The following is a 7,510-nucleotide window of genomic DNA, read 5'->3' on the forward strand; positions in this document are numbered from 1 at the left end:
AACACTTTTGGTTTGCATTTGGTTTGCAAATTCTGATAGTCTTGAATGCATTTGGTTTGAAACCTTACCAAATTTATTTTGGTATAGCTTTTAAGAACGCAATTTTCTGAAACCACTTAAATTTGATTGGGTAGCGGTAGTAACAATGGGGCTGACAGGATACGCTGGCCGCTGTTGTCTACAGTCGTTTCCAATGCTATCGCAGGCTCGCATCCATAGGCAGCAAACACAACCGAACACGTCTAATATGTTTGGTAATGTCAAATTTTGATAGGGCTCAAAAGTGAGAACAAAACAAGCATGCATTTCTACTACTTTCTTCGTTTTATATAAAAGACCCTTTGATCTTTTCCTAATCAAACTTTTAACCCAAATATATAGTAACATTTTTTTACCCAAAACAAACACACGACCATAATATATTAAAAGTTAGGTTTAACAAAACTAATCTGGTATTATAGATATTATTATTAATTTTTCTATAAACTTGATGAAACCTAAATAGGTTTGACTTAAAAAACAAAACAGTAATATATGAAGATGGACTTGTTATTCGAGGGGGAAATGATAGTATGGGCATTTACTTTTATCAAATGGGCATGCCAAATCAGCCCAGTTCAGCCTATCCTGAAAGGCCCAGTAAAAATGCAGGCCCAATTACTCCTCAATGCCCAATTCTCTTCTTTACAATTATAAAAATTAGATGTTTTGCCGTTATTTATTAATTTATTCATTAGTTTTAAAATACTGTAGAAGTCGTATAAGAAATCTCTTTAGAAAAGCTCTTATGCTAACTTAAAATGATCGGACTCCTAACTGCGACTTCTGATTTTCTTAAAAGAATATACATCCACGTGAATTCTCACAGCTAATTTCACTTTTAACTAAACCGCATAACAATAATAAGATTAAACTAGACTTCACATGTTGCAACAGACGTGCATTTTTTTTTCTATTTTTTTATTTTAAAATCATCTGAAAAGAAAAGAAAAAAAAAGGAAATTTACTAGTACTCGTATCGTCTTCCTCCTCTCTAAAACCCACGAACCCCTCGTCTCTCTCACTCCCCTCCCCAACCAGATCAAACGCTAGGGTTTCCTCGACTTCGACTTCGTCTTCCTCCTCGAGCAGAGCAGCAGCAGAGATGAAGCTCGCGGGGCTCAAGTCGGTGGACGGGGCCCACGAGGAGTCCATCTGGGCGGCGGCGTGGGTGCCCGCGGCGGACCACCGCCCCGCGGCGCTGCTCCTGACGGGCGCCCTCGACGAGACCGTCCGCCTCTGGGCCCCCGACGACCTCGCCTCCGCCGCCGCCTCCCCCTCGCGGGGCCACGCGCTCGGGGTGGTGTCGCTCGCCGCCCACCCCGCGGGCGCCGTCGCCGCCGCCGTCTCCCTCGACAGCTACGTCCGCGTCTTCGATGTGGACTCGGGCTCCTCCGTCGCCACGCTCGAGGCCCCTCCCTCCGAGGTCTGGGGCATCCAGTTCCACCCCAAGGTAGGTGATGATCCTACCCCCCACCCCACCATCTTTGCTTTGCGATTCACATTCTGAGGTTGCTTGACTAGATTCGTTGTGTGGGGGAGATGTGAGAGGCGTGGGATTTCAGTGTGATAATGTGGTAATTACAGTTGATTCGAGCATCATTTCCATCTGTTGTATGGGTTTGTATAGTTTGGAATATGTCTAGTGTGGTTTTTTTTACCTAGTGTAATGTGTGATCTTTTCTCAGATGTTTTAGTAGATTTTAGTATCATTTTAACTGAAACTTCATGACAAAAGTGTGGCCTTGATTGGCACTTTGTGGTAGTTTTATTAGATTTAAAGAAAATAAAGGAATCTAAAAGAATGTTTTCGCAAAGTTAAGGAATATATGCAAAGTGATCATTTCAATTTTCGAGCAGTTCAAATACGCAATTGATGACTGAGGTTTGGTTGTTAAATTCGGTGGGCAAGTCTGACAGTATATTCAGTTGTTACTGCTTATTATCATTGACCACAGTACCTCACTTTTGTGGAATAGCGCTCCTTCATCTCAACACTGCAACAAATTTAGTAATCGCTTTGAAGAGGATCATCATGTGAAGTATGGTGTTTCATGCATTGCTGGCAAAGTGTGTGCAACATTTACTGCATAGTCGCTTAGACTCTGAGAATAATGTTGAATCCTACCTTTTCGATTCTCTTTCAGACTCAGTAAATTAAGCGACAATTAATTGTGTATCCAAACTCATTGGACATATTTTTATCATAGTTACAGGTTTTGCATAGGTCCTGTTTTCATGCTTCCTTTGTATTTTAAAAATTGATTTGTATTCATGTTTTTCACAATATGCCAGATAATTATCTATTTGGGTAACCCACCTTTCTGTGCAAGATGACTAAACATCACTACGCCCATTGCAATCACTGCCAGAAATGGTTTGTCAAAGTAGCGTATCTGTGGTCAATTCATTTTCATATTGCCTTGTTGTGATTCATCTTGCTAATTTCCAGAACATACTATTTTTCTTAAATGATATTTTGGTATGTACTAAACCTTGCTAGAATTGACCTATGGCCTTAAGACATTATTTATTTTCTTCCATAAACGTGTTGATACAATTATGTCTAATTCAATGAGAATCGGAGATGCTTGTTCAAGCTTGTCTTCTCACTTGCAGTTGAGACGTGTTACGCATTCAGCGTTTTCCACTGTGCTATCTCTATATACCTTTGTTGACAGCATATACTAATTTTTCTAAAACCTGCAGTACCAGGAATTAACCTCCTTTTATGGTAGCCTCACTTTACTGAAGGTCTTCACTTGTTCTAGCTACTGACATTATTACCTCACCCACAAATGCTTTCCTTCACAGGGTAGTGCTCTGGCTGCAGCTGGTGGTGGCAGTGGATCAGTGAAGCTCTGGGACACAGAGAAGTGGAAGCCAATTACCAGCCTTGCTGTTCCGCGTCCAGAGGGAGCTCGCCCTGATAAAACAGGAAGCGGCAAGTTTGTCCTTTCAGTTGCATGGAGTCCTGATGGCAAGCTCTTAGCTTGTGGTTCCATGGATGGCACCATCGCTGTGTATGACGCAGTTCGCATGAAGTTCCTCCACCACCTTGAGGGCCATCACATGCCAGTGAGATCAATGGTGTTCTCTCCAGTGGACCCGCACGTGCTCTTCACTGCCTCCGACGATTGCCACATCCACATATACGACGCCAAGGAGAAGAGCCTCATTGGGGCCATGTCAGGGCATGCGAGCTGGGTGCTGAGCATCGACGTGAGCCCAGACGGCATGGCGGTAGCGACAGGCTCCAGTGACCGCACGGTCCGGCTTTGGGACATCAACACGAGGGCGTCGGTGCAGACGATGAGCAACCACAATGATCAGGTCTGGGCTGTCGCCTTCCGACCACCGGGTGGGACAGGAGTCCGCGCAGGCCGGCTTGCCAGCGTGTCAGATGACAAGAGCATCACCCTGTACGATTACTCATAGTTTTAACACTGCAACCTGCAACTTCATTGTAGTCAGCTGTTTCCAACTTGCATTGGAAAAAAAAACCTGTTGTACAATCCTAATTAAGCTCATGAGTTGCAAGTAGAGTGCGTTTATTTCCAGTATTGGCCTCAGAGTTGCAAACTCGCTCCTTATTGTTCTTTTGCAAGTGATCTCAAGTTGTCAGTTTGAAGTAAAAATATCTTCAATTCTAGCCCGATTAAGTGCTTTTGTCACTGGAATTTATAATCTTTTTTTACAGTCCTCATAAGCCATAATGTGAATATGTGTCTTGCCTAACTCTGAGACGCCTCAGTGTTTATATCTGAAGGTAAACATAGAAATGCGCTATAGAAATGCTTCAGTTTTTCAAAGTGAAGCATCACACGACACGATTCAATCTTGTTCCTGGAAGATGTTGCAATTTTGCTAACTAGTAATTTGCCCGTGGTAACGCTACGGTAGCATTCAGTAATACAAATTAAACAATCAAAAGAATACAATATATGTTTTCTCAAACATACATAATAGAAGGTTTAATATTAAACACGAGTTATTATATGGTTAATTACAAAGCCATTCTAGTAAAAATAACATCGCAACTGTTTCATTGTTTCGAAACATTATGAGATTTATTTATCCCTCGTCTAGATCCATTGACATGCATACGAATTTGGATATATATAAATCGTCTCTTAGCGGGGATACAAAGCCCTTCTTAAAAAAGATAAATGTATTCAAAACCCAAAACGTCTTATAGTGGGATACAAAGGAAGTAATTCCTAATGTACGCCTTCAGAATCAAAGCATAGACATAAAAAATCAAATCATCCATCAACATCTAATGTTTAATCTATATCTCATTTTAGATAGTTCATTATCTACTATCGTTTTTCTTATAAACCATAAAAAAATAGCTATTCCTATACATATGTCACCAAATAGAATTTTCCTTCTATTTTATCTTGTTCACATGGCCCAAATATTATTAGGAGGAGCAACACCATTATTCATTTTGCAAATCAACGATCAGCAGTTAATTACCTGGAATATTATCCTAATCAACACCATTAAGCTTATGAGGTATGCACCACTATTTCTGGAATACTATCATAATCAATTTGCACACTTCTTAAATGAAGTTGATTGTTGAATCGATAATCATGAGGCAAACAATTCCCAGAAAATCTGTCCACTCAGGACCTTGGCTCTGAAAAAAACCAGTGAATGAACGGATATTGAAGAAAACCATTATGGGTTTCTTTGGATGAATTTAGCATTGTTGAACAATCATCGATGTTTACATCCTATATTCCAAAGAACACAAATCAGATCACTTACACCACCATTTGCTAAGACCAATGCCATCACTGTTGCTGCCCAAATCACTTAGGACAAAGGATTCCACATAAAGCTGAGGAACTTGATGCTCTTGTTCTATTCCAAAAGGAAGTAAAAAATATGAGGATTTCAGAACAGGAATGTAGGTAAACAATGATCAGAAAAAGGCAGATAAACTTCTCCAATCTGCTTGCACCGGACAGCTGCAAGCGTTCTACTGCATCTTCTGATGAAAGCCCCACGTGAAATGTATTCAGCTCCTCAAAAAATGTCTACAAGGAGCAGATTCACCTGTTATTATATATCCTTACAAAGCACAGCATTAAGACTATATGTTTCAGAACCCGTCAAAGTCTACGATATGCCAAATTATACAAAAGTCTACACCTTGCGTATGTACTGGTGTCTGGTCACCTGAAATATAGATATTACCTGAAGATTATTGCCAGTTGAAGACCATGCAAAAGTCTGAGATGCAATTAAAAAGTTTAACCTGAGATAGAAAGTAGAAAATTGTTAGGACACCGCATCATTCTGAATTTTAAGTCGACCAAACATATATATGTGACAGGAAAAATTGCAACCAGTTGCTATAGAAAAATATAAATTTCGCTTAAAATATCTTAAAACTAATCAAATCCAAACAAAGGTACAGTTGTTCCAACCTATCTTTTCGAATTCTCAAAGACAAGATCACAAAACACATGAGGTGCTTCAATCTGAATGTTTTGGTTCAAGATACCTTTCGGCGGCGGAGGAACGGCGGCGTGGCTCCGTATAGGCGGCGGTTGAGGCGGAGGCCGAGGAGGAGGTCGCCAAAGCAGTTTGTCGGAGGAGACCGGCGATGCGTGACGATTTGAGTGGCGGAGGGACGGCGGTGATGCCGGTTGAGACAGTCCGAGGAGACTTCAGCGGCCGAGGGACAACGACGGGAGACCGGATCGGCGATGTCGGTTGAGGCGGCGGCGGCAGGCAGTCGTCGGAGAGGCGGCGGAGAAAAAAATTCCAAATCCAGAAGAGAAGCTATGGTTAACGCAAGAAAATTCAAGAAAAAAATGGGTGGGAGATAGAGGGATGATGGTCATTTCATATCAGCTTGTACATTCAAACTAATTTGATCCTGTTCACTTATATAATCATATCAAGATATTTTTATGAAATGAACATCAAACTATATGCTTGAGAAGATTTTTCTAACTTTCAGGAAGTCCGTGGTCGCACTTATATTATGATTTTCTATAGACTTTGTGCAAATTCTCGAAAGGAACTATAGTATAGTAACATAGGCAGTGGTTCGCACTTATGAAAAAAATCTGCTTAAAATATTCTATTGTGTGGTCTAGATTATGCAGATAATAGTCCCCTGTCCATGCTCTAAGAGGAAAGATCTAGCAAGTATGATGGTGCCTCCCGTTCGACAGGTTTCTGACAAACAATGCACATATACATTACAAGAGAATTGTCTGTGACGTCGCGGATCAAAATGGGGACGTGGTCAACCTAACAAATTGGGTATGTCTGAAATGAACCCACCCTAACAGAAGAAAAGAAAGAAAAACAACTGTCCGGTATTCCTCTGTCTGCAAGGTAGGGAAAAATCATTACCAACGGAAATCATTTGTATAATCACCCCCAATGGATCAGCTATCAATGTAGACCAAAAGATTCAGCAATATGAAAGTTGAATTAGGGAAACCATTATTGATCAACCTATAACAGGAAAAGATAATCTGCAGCATATCATTTTATACCCACAGCTTTTTGACATAAGCATTTTAACAAACACAAATCGTGCACACACCTGATGGAGACAGGGAAGCAGCAGTCCTCCACACTGCCACAGGAGTAGGCGTCGACGGCGGTGGCGTTGGTGGCGGGGGATACGGCGTCGGCGTCGGCGTCGGGGTCGGGGAGGAGTCACTGCGAGGGGTGGCGGCATCGGTAGTAGGTGGGCGGAAGGAGGAAAGGCGGGGGGACAGCGTCAGCACTGGGAGGAGGAGGAGAGGTGTGGAGATCCTGAGCGGCAGGGGCGGCGGGGGTTAGGGTTGGGAATCGCGAGGGAATCGACGGGGGCAGCTACCTGAAAGAGGGAGGGCGTAGCCGCAATGGAGGCAAGGTGGAGAGCGATGGGCGGCGGTGACGATGGTGGGCGCCGGCGCGGCGATGTGGGAGAGGCGCAACGATGGAGGGGAGGCGCGGCGATTTTTCGCGGTACGGAGGGGCGCGCGGCGCGATGGTGGTGCGGACTGCGGAGGAGGAGCACATCGATTGCCGCCGGGCGGTGAGGGGGCGAGGACGCGAGGGGGATGCGCACGGCGGCGAGGGGGCGAGAGAGCACGAGGAGAGGAGGTGCGGCGCTGGGCGGTGGGATGCGGCGTGATCTCGGGCGTGAGGAGATGGGTGCGGGGAGGGAAGGAGGGGGAGACGTGGGGTAATGTGAGGCGTTGGATTGGATGATTTTGGACCATTGGATGTGTCACATGATGAACGAGTAAAAGCATTTGTTGAACTAATATATGTCCAGCCACGGATAATTCAACAAAAAATACTACACGTGCAAAAATAAAATGTTACTAGCTGTTTGCAAATGTTGATATTGCATGGAATCTTATCACAATTCACACGTATATTCAAATGGTTCTTATCATGGTTTGTTTATCATTTTATTATAGTAATAATCCTTCCTTCTATG

General features: G+C 43.0%; 2 protein-coding genes across 2 annotated transcripts; one reads left to right on the top strand and one right to left on the bottom strand.

Moving 5' to 3' along the window:
- Positions 1–1,062: 1,062 nt before the first annotated feature.
- On the top strand, positions 1,063–3,694 carry LOC4351059 (WD repeat-containing protein VIP3). Its single transcript, XM_015761902.3, has 2 exons — positions 1,063–1,492; positions 2,854–3,694. Exons 1-2 carry the CDS (start codon positions 1,145–1,147, stop codon positions 3,475–3,477), a joined length of 972 nt encoding a protein of 323 aa, XP_015617388.1. The 5' UTR covers positions 1,063–1,144; the 3' UTR covers positions 3,478–3,694.
- Positions 3,695–4,715: 1,021 nt separating this feature from the next.
- Positions 4,716–7,286, bottom strand: LOC4351060 (uncharacterized). The gene is made up of 5 exons (XM_066305344.1): positions 6,899–7,286; positions 6,620–6,738; positions 5,561–5,724; positions 5,251–5,311; positions 4,716–5,090 (listed from the first exon to the last, which is right to left on the bottom strand). The coding sequence occupies exons 1-5, from the start codon at positions 7,284–7,286 to the stop codon at positions 4,863–4,865; spliced, it is 960 nt and encodes a 319-aa protein (XP_066161441.1). The 3' UTR covers positions 4,716–4,862.
- Between the last annotated feature and the right edge of the window lie 224 nt (positions 7,287–7,510).

The sequence above is a fragment of the Oryza sativa genome, chromosome 11 (genome assembly GCF_034140825.1).
Source record: "Oryza sativa Japonica Group chromosome 11, ASM3414082v1".
Lineage (NCBI taxonomy): Eukaryota > Viridiplantae > Streptophyta > Magnoliopsida > Poales > Poaceae > Oryza > Oryza sativa.